The 20079-nt window shown below is 38.0% G+C and overlaps 1 protein-coding gene across 1 annotated transcript in view; it reads right to left on the bottom strand.

Moving 5' to 3' along the window:
• Nucleotides 1-988: 988 nt before the first annotated feature.
• SLC36A4 (solute carrier family 36 member 4) overlaps nucleotides 989-20079 on the bottom strand; it is a 102883-nt gene continuing 83792 nt past the window's right edge. The window contains 1 exon segment of the mRNA XM_075140135.1: nucleotides 989-1577. Coding sequence (XP_074996236.1) covers nucleotides 1270-1577 — 308 coding nt within the window. The 3' untranslated portion in view covers nucleotides 989-1269.

Raw genomic sequence — 20079 nt, 5'->3', positions numbered from 1 at the left:
AGCAAGTCCTGAGACAACCCACATCTTCAGACAACCTGCAGGCAGGTGGTGCAGGTAGGGACAAAGGGCTTCAAAGCAGACATCCCTGGTGCCCCCCCAGCTCACAGTGCTGTGGAATCTCAAGTTCTTTCTCAAGCTTAACCCACAGCTTATACGTGTGAAAGTATGGCACACACTCCATTCTAGAAAGTAGTGTCTCATCCTTTCCTTTCTCATACAGAAATTAACATCATGAATCTTTAAGCTGCTCTGGACAGTCATACCTCTGTGGCTCTACTGAGCATCACAGTTGCCGTTTCCCTGGAGCAGGGGTCTGGCTGTGCTGAACAGCTCATGGTACAGGAACATACAGTAACAGATCATGTAAGACGGCAAGAACGCTCCTAACAGGCAATTTTTTCGTCTAATAAAAGATCCAGCCTTTACCTCTAAACCTTACCTTACAGTCTTGTCCATTCTTCAGCTTAAATGTTAAGATAGTCAGCATGAAAAAAAAAAAGCCTTTATGCTCACTGTCATGTAACCGACCACCAGCAGTGGTCTGCTATGCTAACCAGGGAGGGCTTGGTCCTTCCAATCGCTTGAAAAACTCCCCTTGGAGCCAATGTGAAACGACTGAACAAGGGTCACAGTCATTCTGCACAGTGCGCTCTAATTCCAGACATACCGTGTCCCCGGAACCAGAGCCAGGCAACTGCAACTACCCAAAAACTTTTCCATGGCAAACATCTAAGTCCCCAGAATGGAAGTGAAAAACACGGCTGCTCTTTTCTAAAACTATAGTGCCTCTGGTTCACTGGGGTGCAATTCACCCCATCAGAGACAGCCAAGAGAAGGTCTATGCATCACTCCAACCCTTACAACGGAGCTGGAGTGAAAACAGTAGTACCTAGACTTGGTGCCTAGATACGATGAATGGATTGACTTCCACCTTTTCTGAGGAGGAAGGCATCTTGACTTCCTTATAAAAATTCTTCTTTTTTTTCTTGCAAATAACCTAAAATCGTATTTCCTTCCTATATTCATGTATATATTTTAAATCTTGACATCAATTCAGTTTTTCACTAGAACGAGCAGAGGTTGAGAGCAAAGGGGTTAATTCAGGGAGCAGATGGGAAGGAATGAAGGAAAGAACAAACAACAGAGTGAGAAAGGGCTGCATGCTATTTTTCAAAAATTCATTTGGAAATGAAATTTGTCCCACACATAGGTCTGCCATCCATCTAGGATTTCTTGTTAAGGAACAAAATAGTTCACAGTGCCTGGTTATTACTTTAAACCAACCACCAAGTTTGTAGCATTTAAGTCCACAGAGACGCTCTCTGTTGCATTAGCTACAACTGTGGATGCAGGATAAATGATTTCTTCAACTGTCACATACGTTCCTGTTAAAAATCCAACAACTCCAATGACAGCTATAAAAATGTCTTTAAATATCGTCCATAAACGTAAATTTTCCTTGTAGAAAGTGAGGATTTCAACCAGAGGTGGCAGAATCAGTGCCAGAGTGCTGCTGCTGACGGCTCCGACGAAAGAAATCACCAGGTCTAGGCGAGGGATCAAAACTGCTACAGCACCTAAAACACAAGAAGAGTAACAGTGGCTTCAGATTCAACATCCTCACGAAAAACAAAATCGTGACGAACACATAACCTAGTGGTTCACGCTTTTTAAAAAAGTTCTGCCATCCGTTATTTTTCCAGCTACCAGTGGTGTACGATATATAGATTAATGCATGTATTGGTGAGTAAGATACATCTTCACGCTCATGTGAGATACTCGGTTTCAATTCTGAATTTCTGCACGAGCTGGCAGAGCTTCAAGTTAAAGTTTTCTTGCACTTACAGGGTAAATAAATTCGGCCTGCAAATCACAGAGAAACGAGAAATAAGAAATTGTATGTAAATTGGTTTGTTGCTGGGTTTTTAAGACAAAAGAATAAAGTTCAGAAAGAGCAGGGGAAGGGGCTGTTGCATGCTTCCCAGGAGACAGTGGGCAAAAATATATTACTTTTAATTACTATATGTTAATAATAATCTAAAAGCGACACAAAATTATTCAAAATGAACCAAACCCACCAGCCACTTGGTAGTCTCACAATCATTTAAGTCACTTTTACCTACAAACTTGCCTCTTGAAAAATCTTGGTCTATACAACCACATTCAATTTGTCAATGCCACTGTAACAGTTGCCCAGTTAACTAAACAAGAACTTAGCTCTGCCAAGAGACAAGTCCGAACGCAAGGTCCACTAAGCCTTTTGGCATGGCATGGCCAGTCTCACCCCCTGAAACCATTCATAGAAACAAAATCCATCATGCTGGACCAGAACCGCTTCTGGGTTTAACCCGTTTGGCTGGCAAGCCTAGGCAAGGGACCCCAGCATTAGCTCAGATACACCAGATACACCTTGTCATGTAATGTTTTCAGTCCTGTATGAGAAAACAGCTTTCAAAGGCCAGCTGAGCATAGGCCTCTATATGATCCCCTGTATGTGGTGGAAATGTCTTTTTCCCTTCCACGAATACATCACCCTCTAGCTGTCAGACATTATCGTAAACATCTACAGCATCTGCCTGCTTGCCATTTTTTATCACTTCTCATCAAGACAAGGAAGCAATCAGGAAGAAAGGGAATGGGGAAAACTGGTGTAAAAGCCACCAGCAAATAAAAAATACCACATAATGTGTTTTGATTCTTCTATACCTCCCTTCTTAACTCTTAAGCCGTAATAAAAGCATGTTTGGCTTTAGAGCAACTCCTCCACCAACCAAATATTATGTAAACAATGCTTAGGGCAATAAACAAATGGAATGAGCAGGAAGGAAAGCCTCACGTAACACATGAGGATGAAAACCAGAAAGTGCGTATCAACTTTCAGGTTGGGCATTCCTACAGGTAGGGAGCCTAATTTTCCCAGCCATGCATAGGTTTTAAAAATACAATATCAAGAAGAAATTCTGAACCTTTATCAACAGTCACGAAACTTTCTGGTTTGGAAGCTCCATGAATCTCAACTGAAGAAATAAGTCCTATAATATTAATATGACACTTATTTTTGGCCAACAGTTAAATTGTCTTCAAGCTTGAATGAAACAGCAAGAGCTATATGAACAATGCATCCTGCAGAGATAACGAGAGATTGCAACATATTAATTCTACCTTAACTCTGCAGTCTAATCTCAAAAACCAGTAATAATGGATTCTCAGTCGTGCAGTCACCCATTTGTATCAGATGGGGCTTTTTTCGGGAGGAACACTCTAGTAGAATGTTTCAATTTTCTTAAGGGACATATCATCCCAGTGGAAAGATACCCTTAATTTTACTCTGTTTATATTATAGTGCTGCTTCTTTTACAACTTTCTCTCCTTGTTACAGAATCAGCACATTACTAGCCAGACTTGCTTGCTGAGGTAATCTCAACGAGACCACTGGGGAAAAAAAAAGTTTTGCCATCTCTTTACTACTACCCAACCTAAGTGCATTCTAACTGAAGATGAAGTCAAATATGTGATTACCATATTCCAATACTTCCTGTAGTAATCAAATATTGAGCTACTTTTTTTTCTATCAAAAAGTAATGCATATGCCATGCTACATCCTTCAGCAAGATGTGCACTGCTGTAATTAGGATCTATGTGAAGATTGAATTATAATTTTGGTCCTGTCCATACACAGATCAAAAGCAAAACATATTAGAACTTCATCAGGAGATTTTAATGGTACAGCTCTCTTAAAAAGCCTTTTTTACATGTTTCTAGTAGAATTTAATTTATTTATAAGCATCCTATAAGAAGCCAGGAAGCAATTTTGAAATTTAAAAGGCTAATAATGCTGGTAATTTCTACTAAATTTTCCTTTAGCCCAATAATAAACCTGTTTAATATTTCTTTACTAAAATCTTTAAAAGAAATTACTTTCCAGATAGTACCAGATTTTACATTTTATCTCAGTATTCAACATAATTCTGACAAAAAACAGGTCAGCAGTGCACCTGAAGAAAAGAAGTAATACATATGTTACCAGATGAGTAGTATGGCCCAAGCAAATTGTCCTAACAGCAGATTTTATAAATCTCATGGTCAAAAAGACTGAGAGCTTCTTAAGTATGAGAAATGTTGGATATTACTAGGGAGTGGTAACTTCACACAGTTGAAGAGCAAAATAATTGTCTCAAACGACATACAGCCAGTTTTCTTCAAAGGCAGTGATAGTGCTGAAGAGGTCTCTGTTCTGCAGGAAGTCAGCACACCCTAAACTTACTCTCTATTTGTACCACTTTTCCAGGACCAAATCAGAAGACTGGAGCATTGATGTATTCAAGATGGGTGTCTGACATACATACAACTTTCCAAAAGCACAAAACAATATTATATTTTTAACAGACAGATGCCTATGATTTGACAAAGAGTCCCTTCCAGGAGGAAAAAATGCCTACAATTAAATGTTTGCCAAAGAATTCTGACTGTAGGCAAAATGGCACTTCAAAATATCAGCCCAAATCCTCCTTCCTATTTTAATATCCCAGGCTATGCTCTCTGCTCATCTTTCCTTACTGTAGTAATGCTCAGCCAGTCAAACTGGCATCCTCTCCTTCCCTTCACCTTACTGCATTGTTTCCTGGATCCCTTCCCTAATGCAGCACTTTCATATTTTCTTCCAACCCACTCCTTTTCTGCAACATTCTCCTCCACATTGCCCAAGGTTTTTGCCTTTACCTCCTAAGAGAATAGAAAACCATTTCTCTACTATGGACTACCCCAGAAAACTTAGCAGGTTTGGCTGCGAGGAGTTTACATGTGCAGGCTGGACAACTATAAAGTCAGGATATCTACATCTTCTGAACTGGTCATTTGACCAGGGGATCCGTGTCATGTTTTCTGTGCAAATGTATTTCATGTACATGCTCTGTACATGACTTATATCTTCCACCTTGGCTTGAAGGCAGGCAAAACAGTGCTTGCTACCCCTCAGACATCAGCTGGACATTGCAAACTTATTTAGAGAGACACAATAAACCATTTATCTCTCTTTTATAAAACAGTAACATACTACATCACAATTAAAACAATTCACATTTTAAAAATAAATGACAAAATCTAACAGAACTTAGTATTTCAAGAAAAAGTAGTTCGTTTAAACAAATAACAAAAAATAATGCCTTCCCTGAGAGTACCACAGTGGAAACTAACCTGTGTTTTGACATGTATGTACAAAGGAATATAAGACCAAGTAGAAACCTGTTATTAATCTGAAGATAAACTAATGCAAATAATCACTTAAAAGCATTTGCGAATAATTTACAGAGCTTTGCACACAGGTAGAAAGAAATCTACGTATTGATGGATGCAGTTTAAAAAAAAGGATTTTAGATAAAGATCCTGATATTACATAATTGTGAATTAGAAAATTATTTTTTCTGGCTAAAAATGCTAATTAACATAGGGTTTGAGGTGGTGTTTGTTTTAGCTTTGAGACATCAAAAGACTTTAAGATACATACAGAAGATAATTTCTTTAAAAGTTATTTATATTCAGTCTTCACCAAAAATAATTTTCTTAACCCAATTTCTTAAAAAGCATGCTTTTAGATACCAGCTCAATCTCAAAACCAAAACCAAACAGAAAAAGGAACAAAGCAGAAGATAAATTGCAGTTATACTACAAGGTGACAAATTCTACTTTCACGCTGGAGAGAAAACGAGATACAGCTTGGACGCAGGACAACCACATGCATCATACGGTTTGGCTTTGTTCCCTTTGGAATGAAAAACTCTTTCATCATTATCTTCCTGCAACATACAGTATGCAGAGACAGAAAGTACGTCACATCATTTGCCCTCACGCTACAACTCACTGTTTATGATTACTTTGGCCTATGTTAGTAGGAAAGACTAGACTCATACAGGAGAAGATGGTTTAAATAAACTTACCCTTCACAATGGGAGGTAATCAAGGACACTGTCCTGACACACAGCAGAGCCCTAATAACCTGTTCAGGGAATGGGCAGATCCATCCCTTCCCCAGCGCCCTCCACATCAGTTTCTCAGAGATGTGTAAGTAGATTCATTTTTTACAGCACTTTGCATCAGAGATTTCAAAGCTGTTTACAAGAGGTTTTGTATTTATATTCTTTTTATTCCTTATGCAGAAAGAAGCATAAAGAATGACATCAGACCAAACAGCGACTTAAAAGAGGCATCGAGCCCACAGTTTTTTTACCACATTACCCAAGCTAGGACTGGCACATACCACTGATACAAGTGGTACAGGAGGACAGCGTTCCCTCCATGCTCCACTAATAACATCTCTCCCCCCAGGTTGTCTGTGCTTCATACAATACCAAAACTCAGGTAGTGTAATTCATTCAGACTTCAGTTTCCAGGCTCTGCACCCATTTTAAGCAGAATTCGGTCACAACAATCTCATGCAGGAGGAGGCTGTGTGAGCAGGTATAGATTTACAGGGACAGGGACAGAGTAGCAGCAATGCAGCTATAAGGCAATTCTTCCCCCTGTGCACCTCCTCAGGACCATTCAGAGTGACTTGCTCACTCCTAGTCAAATGTCAAAGAGGTAGTTAATAAACTGCTTGGCCTCCTCCTGTTCTGTCTGCCCCTCATCAGATCTTCACAATTAATGTCTTTTTACTAAGCACTCATCTTAGACAGCAACATATAAAGCAAACCAGGCAGCGAGACACTAAGGAAGCTCCTCATGCTGCAGGTTGCCCGGAGCTGCAACACCAAGTGATCTTCATAAAACCAGCAAGTACACATGCAGCACATGCTGGATTATGAGCAAATGTATTTCATTTAATTAACTACAATCCATGGGCTCACAAATGGCATCTGGTTAGACCGTTAAATTTGAAACATTGTATTTATTCATTTGTCTCTGCAGTAAATTTATTTGAGCTTTGCTACCGATATTTTATCATATAAATCTTTTTAGACATACTTTGGTGAAATAATGTAAACAACTGCTATATGCAGCTAGATTCAAAAAATGAATGTAAAGCATGCAGCAAAACTCATTAATATTGAGCTCTAAATGGATGATCCTATGTCATTACAGTACTGACACTGTCCCCACTGCCAATCACTCTCCTTCAGACATGCGATTCTATGGACCTACCAGAAATGAGTCTGCAATTAAAATTCTGTCCTCTTTTTCTCAGTCTCGTAAAACAAATTTTGACTCTGAGACAGCTGAAGGGCCCCCACAATGCAAGCAAAAATTAATGTTTGCTCACCCAAGGACATGACCATTTTTGCTATGGGGAGCAGAGGTGAAAAAAAGAGTTGAGAGCTGCGGCTAAGCCTTGAAGAGCCAGCCATGCTGCTTCCGATGCTGCTGGAAAGTCATATATTTCCCTCCACTCACCTTCACCACTCCATACTCCCCAGTCTTTCTCTTGGATGCACTATGTATATCAAGCTATGTCACAGGAAAGTAGGCAGTGATCCATGGCTACTTTCCTGTCTCATAACAAAAACAAGACCCAGACAATAATAAGTTAATTTTATATTAAAAAGTTTGTCTTGCCCTCACCCTTGAAAATAAAAATTTCATTATATACCTTCCGATTACTACATAAAGTGAGCAAAAAATAATGTAATTAAGATTAAATTGAACATACTTACCTTTAATCTTAAGCTACTATGCTTTGCTCCATAAATACTAAACGTACGTATGAAGGAGAAACATTGCCAAAGACATCTTTAAGAACAGTTAAAATTACTTATTTTTATCCTTCAGGCTTCTTGTCCTATTTAATAATCAAATTTTACATTTCTTTATTAAAGAATATTAAAGGAACAGCTGATTAAGACGACAAAAAATATTTATGTTATTGTGGAACCCTTTTGTCAAAATAGAACCCATCAGGATGCCAAAAATCATAACAACTGTGCCAGATAAATTATCTTCTCTAATTACCATCTAAGGACTAAAAATTTATTAAATAACAGGTTAAATTAGCTCTCCCTCCTCCCCCCGAGTATTGAATAAATTACAGAACAAGGAGATTCTGTTCTGGATAACTGTAGTAAAACTGAGCTAAGAGTCTCTAACCTGTGTTTGGGGGTGTTGCATGTGCTACAGCTTCCATTAGCAGGAACACATTAATTTGCACATTTCCAAACAAGAAGACTCATCGGGAGACCAGCTTGCCTAAGGGAACTCATGAGTCCATAAGGAGGGAACTCATGACTCTAAAAAGACAGCATATAGGAGATGGAAACAGGGACAAGCTACAAAGGAGAAATTTAGAAACATCACATGGACATGTCTGGACGGTCTCAGGAAAGCCGAAACTCAACTGAAGCAGAGATGTTCAAGGGATGCCAAGGGCAATAAGAAGAGCTTTTACAACCACATTCGTAATTAAAAGACTGAAGAAGGAGAGTGTGAGCCTGGTGCTGAATGGGGTGTGGGATTTAGTGACAGTACACACAGGTAACGCTGAGGTACTTCAGTCGGTCTCCCAGCCCCTGTGATGAGTGAAAGACCTTAACGAGAACTACCATCAGTGGAAGAGGATTGAATCAGGGTTTACGTGAGAGAACTCAAACCATAAAGGTATACAGGACATGATGGGTTGCATCCAAGACTGTTGAAGAGAACTGGTCAATGTTCTTCTAACACCACTCTATATTGTCTTTGAAAGGTCATGGAAACTCAGGGAGATCCCTGGTGACTGGGAGAAAGTAAATGTCATCAAGAAAGGCCAAAAGAATAATCCAGGGTCCCTGGAAAAATCATGGAGCAGGTCATGTCGGAGCACATTTCTGGGCACATGAAGGAGAAAAAAGGTGACTGGGAACAGAAAATATATTTATGTAGGGTAAATCATGCCTGACCATCCTGATTGCCTTCTCTGATAAAATGACTGGATTTATGGATGAGGGGAGAGCGATAGATGTCATTTACTGCAACTTTAGAAAGGTCTTTGAAACTGTCTCCCACAATGTTCTTGTATCTGGATGGAGGGAAACCAGACGGGTAAAAAAAAACTCATTGGACAAAAGAATAGTGGTTAATGGGTCATACTCTACCTGGAGGCTGATAAAAATCCTACATCTAGTAGGGAAAGTAAAAGCTTCCAGTAACTGATAAAAACATGAAATGATCACTTAAGATGACATGAATGATGTTCTTTAAGCCTAGAAAATGAAAACGCGCTCACTACAATACTAATTTCTCACAAAAACATCCCTGTAGCACAAAGTAAAAGTGTCGAAAGTGGGCTGACATCATATTTAAGTCCAAATTAATTTAAATCATTGATTTTTAATCATGATTCAAAGCTGGATTAAAATTTATATTTTAACAGTGATACTTCACAGGGGTTTTTTTATTTCTTAAGTAAAATGGCTTAAAGAGATATTCATTCTTGCTTATTTATAACTTCAGATGATAAGTCATATTATTTAAATAATAGCAGTGCTAAGTATCTTACAAACTAAATACTTTAATCCCCAGAGAAATTTTAGCCACTTTCAAACGGGAAGCCACACTCTGATTTCACACAATGTTAAAAGTTTTTCATAAAAAGCAAATGCTTGGATTCTCATGTAGTTTTTAAGTATCTGAATTGGCCTGCTTATTTTGGGTTGTGAAAATGCAGTGGTTTTTGGTACGATTAGTACCTATTGCATGTGGCATGTACTATATTATTACTGACATACGAATAAATAACTTGTGAATTTACTGCAACATATCAAAAATAAATTAAAAAATAATGCCCATAAAAAGACAACAATCACACTGCAGTGGGATGACCAATGCATTGCCAAAATAATGCTTTGCAACAGCTGGTGTCACAGGCAGGAGTTAGCTAAAGCCTGCTGTGTTGATTGAGGATATAGAAAAAACAAGCTGCCAAGGGCCTTGGCTTCCCGGAGAGAATCACCTGCAGTAGCTAGTTGAGGTTCAGCTCCCTGTGTTGACAGGCTTAGGCAGATTAAGTACTGAACTATGGCCTGCAGTCCAAATCCATCAAAAAATGCAGTCATCTGCAGATGTTTTTAATTTTAATTTGTTGGCATTTCACTTCACAAAGTGAAGTTTGGAGAGAGCAGCTTGCTTCATCAGGTAGGAAAACTCAACTGCCAAATGCATAGCAGCCTACAGCTGACTGCTCAGCTCACTCTTTGCCAGATGTCTGGAAACACCCCCTGTACGCTATGCATGCCCAAGAGAAGGGGTCACCCTCCTTAGCATTCATGCTTAATTTTTTGTGACCCAAGTAAATCAATACCCAACATAAATTTGGGTGATTGCATATCATAAGCCTGTACCACTATACTATCCTTTATCTATAATTTTCAAAGAGCTCACTATCATCTTTTCAACTTGATGGGAGAGGGAAAATAATAACCTAATGCTTACAGCGGTTACACAGGAATAGGGGGACCCACATTTGGTGCTCTCCTCAAGGAGCTGAGGTTTAAATCTCACTTCGAGTGTCCCAAACACTGACTTCATAGTTTTCACCTACAAAATTACCTTTTAATTCTTTTTTTTTTCCTAAACATAATATTTTTAATTAAATCACCCAAAGAAATTTGCCAAAAATTTAATTTTACTCCTGAGTCAGAAGATTATTCCAGCTGTGTCTTTTTTCTTAAAGATCCTGAAGTTGCTGATTCACTGAAGTTTTGCCAGAGGAATTCTCAGATTTTCTGCAGGGTTTTTAAAACACAACTCCATTTTGACATTTTTAAAGGAAAGAAAACATTTTAAAACCTGTGTGTGTTATCAAGATATAAATGATTTAGCTGTCAAAGTCTCACTGTGACTTCTGAGAAAGCAGTTTTCTGAAATAAACACGTTTTCTACTGTTCCCAAGTTTTGCAAACTTAAAGTTACATTTCAAATAAGCTTTTTACTTAAGAATGAAGCCGTTTAGTTTCCTGCCCTATAACGGTCAACATAAAACAGCAGGCAGTTTTCATGTCAGGAAATCTTCTGTTAAAAACAGTACTCGTAAGAGCCAGTGATTTGACAGATCTGCATAGGATATAGTCATAGGATGTAGGTTGCTCAGAAACAGCAGTGCACCAAACAAGCACTTACCTGAGAAGGAAAAAGAGCAAAGAAGCAGAAAGCATCTGGATGGACTACAGACTGGGAAATTAACATTTTCAAAGTCTATCAGGAGACAAGCAGTGCAGCTGGTCTAAAGAAATGGTCAATGAAAGTGATTTTCAACACTGTAAAAATACCAGAACAAGATGGTCTCTCAAACAGCTTACAAATCCCCCATGGTTGTAATGTTTGGGATTGTAGGTCTGTCATGAATGAGTGGTTTAGAAGCTGCTTAAAGAATCAGTGTCAAAGGTATCAGCAGAAAGTGATTTTAATAGAAATTTATAAAAGCGCGACTTTGTTTGATGGCAAGGTTCACTCTATCACTTACTACATGGATGACACATACAAAGGAAAATTGTGTTAGAATCGAGCTAGAATGATTTATACAGAGGCTGAGGACGAAAAAGGGTAAGGGAGACCCTCCCGTTGAGTCACGAGGTTCAGAGAAGACCCCCTTGCTTTCTAAAGGGGAGCTCCTGATGGAGCTTAGGTGCAGCTGGATCCAATCTTAGTCTCAGACTTGGATAATGCTTTATGTCTAATACAAAAAGGGTAAGGAGACCCTCCCACAGAGGAGACCCCCTTGCTTTCTAAACTCCTGATGGAGCTTAGGTGTAGCTGGATCCAATCATAGTCCCAGACTTGGTCAACGGTTTATGTATAAGGGATTATATTCGTTCAACAGCAGTTTAAGGTTCACTCACAGTTTAAGATAGGTCGTAAGATTTTAGTAGCAATTAATCATCTTACTATCAGCTCACTCACACACACACAAAGAGAGACAAATTTAAAAGGTATACCTGTTAAAAATTCCCCTTGAGTCCAGTGAAACACCCACGTCAAATGTCTTGGCATTTCTCAACAGGCGAGGGGTTGAGCCTCGAGGAGTGTTTCAGCCCAGGTCCCGTCGTCAGTGACGGTCCTCTGAATATCACAAACTCGAGAGCTCACGAGCTCTGAGAGACGTCCCGCTCAGAGGGAGATGCTGGGCGCAGCCCGCTGTGGTCCAGGAGATCTCAAAGGGTCTTGCTTAGGACCGCTCTTTATAGGGTCGCAAGATGACTGGCTTTAGTCATCCGTGAAAATTCTCAAGGTTTCAGTAACGATGGTACCATCCCACTCGAGTTACGACTCAGATAAGGGTGTCAGGGGATGACAATTATCCCCGCTCTCGTCCCCCACTTGGGCCAGGCAGCAGGACTCCTGGTACGGTCAGTACGTTCCCCAACCTCAGCTATGCGAGAGTTCCTGATACGGTCAAGGGACGCCTCACCGCCTGACTCGTTACACCAAGGCCAAGGTTAACGGGAGTTTCTGAGATCGTGGAGCGGCCCAGGACGGGGGGGAATGCACCACCACAAGGTCCTGTAATTTTCTCTCACTCCTCATAGGTGAAGGGAAGGCGCTGTATCCTTAGAAAAAAAGCTTTTAATCTGTGCATAGGAAACCTATTTTCAGCGTGTTTCACTCGCACTGGTCCGTTTAGTAGCTTTGGGCACATCACTTCCCCTCCCCATGCCTCGGCCTCCTTACATGCAAGATGGCAACAATAATAGTGAGTTCCTTTGTAAGGCACTTTGATAGTGATAGATAGAAACAATATGAAAATAACAACCTTTAGTATCATGCAGTAGCTGTTAGAGCTTTAATACTTATGCTGTAACTCTGATATCAAAGACCATTACTCTTAATTGTCCATGTGCCTACACGATAAACGGTAAATAAGGAACTGAGCTGGTGTTACGTGATCAGACACCTTTTTTTTGGCTATCCTCAAATGCTTTGCATTTTCTTTTAGGGATGGTTTTCTTCCTATACCAAACTCTACCATAATCCTTTGGTAATGCTTTTAAGTGCACAGTGAAACGATTATGTGTAAATATACTTTATAAAGCAGTATGGACTCCTACAGCATAAAAGGCAATACTAAATATCAAGCACAAGATATTACTGTAGTATAATGCCGTTTTTTAACGCATTTATATTTTAACGCAGCAGGCATTACAACCACCGCTGCCAACATCCTTGAACGTTTCAGTTACCCAAAGTAAAAATGGTGCCTGCTGGTAGCGTTCCAAATAAAGATGAAGAAACCTGGCAAATCAAGTAAGTATGCTTCCAGTCATAGCTCATCTGCAACGAGTGTGAAGCATGGTGCTGATGTCTATCCTACAGCTCTTTAGATAACCATTATTTACCTTTCCACAGGGAAAAAAACCCAACAACTTTTTTTTCTCCAACAGTTACTGTTGAGTTAATGTTTGAACTCCATCTCCCTTTTGTTCTCAAAAAAAAAGTGTCTAAAAAGGTAAGATTTCAGATAAAAGTCAGTAAATAAACTTTAATTTAAATTAGGTATTAGGTTTTTACTTAGCAGCATAATTAAACAATAAACAATTAAAGATAATAGGATTTTCTTTTTCATGATATATGTAAATTCTGAACCCCAAAGTTCAATGTCAACATAAAAGGACGTGTGAAAGGAGACACAGAACATAGGCATTGGCTTCAATTTATCTGTTTCAGCATGGGCTCGTATTAGATACAACTTTCAGAGAACATTCTCCCTTGAACTTAGGAAAAAATACTGTGGTTCAGTACTGCAGGAGAAAAGGTTTTATGAGAAAACCCCGTGCCCCTGAAGAACATAAGCCAGTTCAGGCAGTCCCTGAAAACCACCATGCTTCTCTTTCAATTAGCACTGCCTATGTGATGGTGATACCAAGGGATAGCACCACTGCCTGTGAAATCCTGGGACAAAGGCCCAAAAAAGGAGCTGCTTTTCTTCTATACACATCCACAGGTGCTACCACAGTAACTAACCTGAGCACCTAAAATCTTACTTCTCACATGAGTCTCTTTGGGATCCTAAATTTCATCATCTCCATGCTTATATCCCTTCCAGACCCTGAAACAAAGATCTGTTTTGATGGTGCTTAATATTTTCCTGTAGTGCTGAGTCCAGCACAATACCCACATCTCAGAGAAGTCAAGCTTGTCAGCCCTTTCCCAGGACAGTGCCAAGCATCAGGCCAGAGAACAGACTGGGAAATAAGTATCACTTGCCCTCTTTTTAAACCTGTGTCAGAGAAAATATGAAATACAAAGGTCAAAAGTATTCCCCAGCTGAGTCCCCTGATGTCCTAGGCTACATGTTAGTCATTGACATTTCACTAACAGATGCAACACAAATGAAATTACACTACACTTCTATTTACACAACATTGTAAGTGTATGTGCCTCCACTTGGTCACCTAAAACTTAAGAGAGTCCCTTATAGAATTGAATACTGTCCTTACCGAGAAGACACCCTACTTCCATAGGTGAGCTACCTCTGTGGCCGAGTACCCCCACCCCTGGAAGTTTGAGCTTTCCAATATTCTAATACGAATTTGTCCAGACAAGTAACCTTTGCTATCTGTTTTTGATGATTAAAGCTCTATCCACTATCAGAAGTCACTTAACTATTTCTTGGGTATAGATCATCAGCTGAACTTTGTAATCCTCCTTCGATCAAACATACTTCCATCATCTTTTTTGTTGTATAGTTATTAATATATGACACTCCTCTGCCTAAAAACCATTAGTACTATGTCCTTTCCTCAGACACAACATGGTACTTTGAGCTCAGGTTCAACTAGTTAACTACCTTATTATCCCCCCTTTCTTCTTAGAATGCCATCTTCCAACAGTTGTAGAAAACACTATTCAAAATGCCTGTGTGCTATGTATTCTTCATTATTTGTGTGTTGCTCTTTGTATTGTCTGTACATTCTATCAGCTTTAATTCTAATTTTCAGATGACGGGCAAAAGCACCAACTAGTGTCACATCTAGTACTGATTCCACCAGATACTCTTCAAAAATAGCCAGAATTCTGTATCTCACCTCAATGACAGCTTCTTTATGAGATATCAGATAATCACTATTTAATTAATCTGAAATGGTTACTTTACAATGATAAATTACCATAATTTTGTGTGATGAAAACCTAAATTTACATCTGTGTCTTCATAAATTATTTTTAATCTGGTAATCCCATAGAAAAAAAAAATCTGATTTATTTGGCAAGATCAATTTTACATAAAACTATTTTGATTAACAGCAATCATATATTAATCTTTTTCTTGAGACCTCTCAAATATGTCTGTTTTGCATGACTGTTAACACTTGTCATTTCCTAATAGAAATAAGTAAATTTCATTGTTGCATCATTGCTAAGACTTGTTTTACTTCTGATAAGCCCAAAATTAGCCATCTTAATTAGATCAACTAATAAAGCCAACAAAAAAATGTTCAGAGTATGTAATACCGTCTCCATACTTTGATACAAATACTTGCATTACTTAAAATTTATTGGAATATTCTTGTGGAAATTATTATGTACATTTGTTCTCTATGGTCTTCGTATTACTAAAAATAGTGGAAACTAACACAAAAAAGTGAATTACGGTATGTTTGAAATTCATCAAATCCCTAATTTTTTACTGTCAAAAAACTGGTGCAATGACTTCATCGTTAGCTCTGGATCACACTATATTTATAATGTAATATTCAAATTTAGAGTAGTTTTGTTAAAAGTTAAAAAGTTAAAAAAGTTAAAAAATTAACTTTGTAGGGTAAGTATAGGAAAGATCTTATACTGTTTTTTGTTCCCAAAAAATTGATCTGGATGTTGGAGCACTGCTTTATTATCAACCTAAATTGAGGGAGCAGTTTATTCCCTGCCAAGAGCTTTGTAAATATTGATTTAAGGATGCGATTAAAACCATGGAGTTAGAATATTGATCTACCCATTGTCAGTATAAGAATCAATTTAGAAAACAAGTGAATTATTAAGAACACAAAATTGCAACAAGTTTTGTCAATTAGAAGAGATGATACTGCTGTTTATAGATCAGATGGGGAAGAATTTCCTCTCATTAGTTCTCCTCTAAAGAAAAAGTCATGAAAGAAACAAGAAAAAGGAATTATGAAAATACTCACAGGAGAACAGTAATATCAAACTGTATCAGAAGGGACTAAGAGGATTTTCCAACATAAGTAAAAGAACAAGGATGAAAAATTATAGTACATGTGGATTTAAGTACAGGGGCTTATAGTAAGGTAGATTAGTATTGACTGTTGCTTTTTGGGATAAACAAAAACTGATGGTTGGATCAATCTTGTAAACAAGATTTTTATGTCACAGAAAATCATATTTTATAGGTTAGGCATGGCTGAACACCACAGAGCACTGGGGAGAAGTGTTAACACGGTCAGAAAACACAGTAGGTCAAAATTTTGCTCTTAGTCCCACCAGCAAATATCCATACCTCAGTGGTAATGCTCCGTATTTGTGTAAAGGAAAGTTTAGCATGTACCCCATGGATTGAATTACCCAGTATGTTTACTGGGTAATTATCTTAATTATTAAAATATTTTTTTATTTTATAGAATTTATTTTATAGAATTTATTTTATAGAATTTATTTTATAGAATTTATTTTATAGAATTTGCATAAATTATGTAATATTGATTTTAGTTAATTATAAAAATAATATTTAACTTCGGTTACAGTATGAAAAGCAAAAAGGTATAGCAAAAAAAAAAAAGTACTTAATTGCACTGAATGTGGACAGATTAGGCACACATTCAAGATTGGATTGCTCTTCCAGACTTGATCTCAGTGAGGTCTATGAGATCCTCTCCCAAAGACCTTGAAGGATCTATTATAAATGAAATGAAGAACAGTTTTTGTACTAAGGAATGCTCATATTTTATCCCTCCCTTTTGTTATCAGAAGATATCTTATACACTATAGGATAAGTGATTCTTTTTGGATGAGACAAAGCACTAGAGAATATAGTCTAAAAAAGAAAGTCCTTTAATGAGGAAGAGTAAATGACAAGGATTTATCCATCCCTTCCGTTTATGGCACGAATTTAGCAAGTATATCCACATGAGCAGATCATACAGCCAATCATAAGCATCTTACTTTTCAGAGCGAGTTGCAATATTTCAATAAGGCAGGGAAAGGAAAATCACATAAAAAGAAAACAAAACAGTAATGTGAAAATGTAACACTGCAAGGATGTAATTAATTTAAATATGCTATACATTTTTTCTTAATTTTGCTCTGATATTTTAAGGCTGTATACCTTCATTATGACAAGCGATATTTAAAGTCCTAACTCTGCAGCAGGCTGGTGAAGTCCTTATAACGAAGCCACAGAGGGCTTAATTTTCATACAGTTCCATATGTATCTCAAAGACTTCAAGTTAACTTTGCTGTCCATTATACAAGGGTAGAGGAATGAAAACAAAATAAAATTTTAAAATTTGCTAATTTTGACCAATGGCAGTTCAGAAGACACAACATGCTGCTAGCAGCCAGCAATTCCTCTCCAATCCTTTGTAAAACAAGAAAGACATTTAAACGCCTGTTGTGAGGATCAGCTTATCAAGCCACTAATCATGAATAACACTAAGGCATCATTAATATTTTAGCTTTCATGCTTATTTGAAGCACTAGCAAAGAAAATGCCTGGAGTGACTAATTCCAGCTATGAAGTAATTTTTCAAGAAACAATTTAAAGCAATGTTTCACTTTTATTGAAAAGAAAAAGAAGCACTAGGATGCCGGTATACAAACTGGCAGAAAAGTTATACTTTGATGATCCTGAGTATTTTCTTTATTGCTAATTGTTTTCAATATACAGTGAAAAAGCTCTCAAATATTTTCAAGAAATGCTTTTGCTACCTTTATCCTTTGCAATCTTCAAAAGGCTTGCAATCTGCCTATCATTTCTAGCATCTTCAAAAAAAAACGCTGCACATTTGTCTTTCTGCACAATGATCTATCTATGCATGGGGAAAAATGTTCTTCCTCATCTGTAAATTAGGAAATAATTTTTAAAATAAAGGGCTTTTCTAATTAGAAGTTTGCATTCAGGACCTCCTGCTAGTTGCAACCCAACCTTAGCAGCAGATGTCCTGCTAGGGCTCACTTCAAGAGACTTCCAATCAGTTTCTGAAATTTTTTCACTCAGTATACATTAAACACAGTATTTCACTATTCAAATTTTAAATGCTCTCTCACGCTAACCTAGCAATACAGATGGGTAAGAACAGTTTTCACTCATTTTTACATGAGCTCACACAAGACTGCAGTCAATTGGAGATGCTGACTGCACTTCCCCCGCCTTCCCTGGGAAAGCAGAGTTTGCTCTCTACCAAGTAGTGCTGCAAAAAGAATGCAATCACTTTGACTCCCTGTCACTCTTAAATTTAGATAAAATCTTACCTAAATGCCCCTTGTCGGTTGAGTGATATCCAGACTGCCACACACATGTAACACATAGAAGCGTGTGTCAATTCTCCAGTGAACTCGCTGCATGGATAGAGTCCATAGCAGGGAATTCACTGGACCACAGTTCGCCTCTACTAGAACCACAGTTGTGGTTCTACTTTTAGATAAGTCTACTTTCTGGTCTACTGTTAGATAAGAAAAATAATTACCACTAGAAAATTAAAACAAAATGTCATCAATTCGTAAACCAAAAATGTACCCAGATATGTTTAGCTGAGTCATTTCCTTCTTGCCCAGTAGTCAATTTTTTCCATGTGCTGCATTTGTGCCTAAGACATTAAAACATGTGCACATCACTGCTTGAAACATTTTACTGATCAGTTAGCTCTACTAGTTAGATCATTTTCTTCCACAAGCCTATTGTGAGGACAGCATATCCAAAGAGAAATTAAATCCTATAGACCATAGTGGGTTACGGTTCTCTTTTCGTCTTGTTTCCTTGTTTGAGTTAGAAAGCAATACTCCAAAGCAGAAGTGGCTTCTGTATATAAGTTGCAAAGACTGGTAATAACATCTCTTAGCATTTTGCTCCATATTTATATATATTCCTGAAGGGAAACAAACACTTTCAATGTTTTTGACAATAATTTTCAGTTTCCTTTACTCATAGAATTACTTTGCTCCCCAGTCATATTCATTCCCTTGCTTAGTAGCATGCTTGATAAGTCTTATTTATAGCAAGTATCTGACAACAACTTGGAATTGTATCTAAATGACTTCCAAAATTATATTAAGTAACATCAAAAGTCTCTGTATTAAGTACTTGATAGACTTCATTATCAATCAGTCAGAGGAATTTATTTGAGCAAATACTGCTTAGCTGGTTTTGCTGAATTTTTTGTACCTACCTTTTCCCAAAGTTGCACTACCCCTTACCTAAAATGTTTATCTTTACTGAGCTAGCTCCTCGGCAGGAGAGGACAATGTTCGGCATCTTCCAACTTACTAATTAGCCTGCATGTCTCTACTGGCTCCGTAAATGTCTGTCTGCAAAGACGAAAATTAATTAAAGGATTCACTGGCTATCCCATACTTCTTTTAAGCCAGAGCCACAGGGAAGACCACTTGACCAAACACTCACGTCACTCCAGGCTGACTGAAAGCCACTGAAGACACAGATACAACTTTGTAAGAAAGAGAAAACAATTTGTGATAAAACCCAATGGAATGAGGGAGAAGTACGAAAGTTAGGCTTCCCTCTCCTTAAGCCATGTTCGTAAGGGGATACTGCAAGAAATACAGATCAACTCAGCAGCACAACAGTCGGGCAGGGTAAAGATGTACGAGATAAACCAGCCCTAAGCAGAATCCTTATGCCTAAAATTCCTGGGACTTTACCAAGTAACAACTTCAAATTTCATTTTCTGCTATGCAGAGAAATAAAAATAACTAACTAAATAAATAGAAACCCCATAAATGTTTGTTTTCTTTAACAAGAGAGTTTTAAAAAGTAGACTTATTTCATTTAGTGCTCTAAAACAGACAAGTCATCCTATGGGTAACAGACTCTCTTATTCTTTTGCTATAATCTGGCTTCCACAAAGAGACAGGCACATTCTGTGAAAATCTGTTTTCAGTCATAAAGGTAAATGCTTTTTTAAGAATTTCTGGAGATAAGCTGTAACCTACAAT

Source organism: Calonectris borealis, chromosome 1, assembly GCF_964195595.1.
Source record: "Calonectris borealis chromosome 1, bCalBor7.hap1.2, whole genome shotgun sequence".
Lineage (NCBI taxonomy): Eukaryota > Metazoa > Chordata > Aves > Procellariiformes > Procellariidae > Calonectris > Calonectris borealis.
This window is presented reverse-complemented; position numbering and strand designations above follow the sequence as displayed.